Source organism: Eimeria mitis, genomic scaffold, assembly GCF_000499745.2.
Source record: "Eimeria mitis Houghton genomic scaffold, Emh_scaff2049, whole genome shotgun sequence".
Classification (NCBI taxonomy): domain Eukaryota; phylum Apicomplexa; class Conoidasida; order Eucoccidiorida; family Eimeriidae; genus Eimeria; species Eimeria mitis.
This window is the reverse complement of record NW_013570371.1, coordinates 7,930-8,561: the sequence shown is the minus strand read 5'-3', so window position 1 is coordinate 8,561 and position 632 is coordinate 7,930. Positions and strand designations below refer to the sequence as shown.

Below are 632 nucleotides of genomic sequence, written 5' to 3'. Positions count from 1 at the left end.
TGAAGTGTCTGCGCAGCTGCGGTGTCTATGCAGCTGCGGTGTCTGTACAGCTGCGGTGTCTATGCAGCTGTGGTGTCTATGCAGCTGCGGTGTCTATGCAGCTGGGGTGTCTATGCAGCTGCGGTGTCTGTACAGCTCAGCGCATGCGCCTGGAGCCGACGAGGCTGCGGAGGGAGAAGGTCCCCGCGAAGCCCTCGGGGGGCGGTGGGGGTCTGGCGAGGCCCAGCCTGACGGGTGTTGCTGCAGCAGAAGCAGCAGCAGCAGCAGCTGCTGCTGCTGCTGCTGCTGCAGTAGGTGCTGCTGCTGCAGCAGGTGCTGCTGCTGCTGCTGCTGCTGCTGCTGCTGCTGCAGTGGGAGCATTTTCTCTGCTTCTCTCTGCATGCGCATGCAGCAGCAGCGCCTGCATATTATTTTCTTTTTCTGGTGTACAGACCTTGGGGGCCCCTTCTAGGTATCCCTTGGGGCCCCCATCCCCTTCCTCCTCCTCCCGCTCCCCCTCCTCCCCCTGCTCCTCCCCCTGCTGCTCCTCCCCCTGCTGCTGCTGCTGCTGCTGCTGCTGCAGCTGCTGCTGCAGCGGGGAACCCCCCCCAGGAGAAGGAGCTGGTGAGTCTGCTAGTAAAGAAGAAAGAGAG

The 632-nt window shown here is 63.1% G+C and overlaps 1 protein-coding gene across 1 annotated transcript in view; it reads right to left on the bottom strand.

The window, feature by feature from the left end:
• Positions 1–136: 136 nt before the first annotated feature.
• EMH_0047870 (uncharacterized protein) overlaps positions 137–632 on the bottom strand; it is a gene marked incomplete at both ends in the record, with an annotated part of 3,903 nt that continues 3,407 nt past the window's right edge. Inside the window, one exon of the mRNA XM_013496333.1 lies at positions 137–632. Within this exon, the coding sequence (XP_013351787.1) occupies positions 137–632 (496 nt within the window).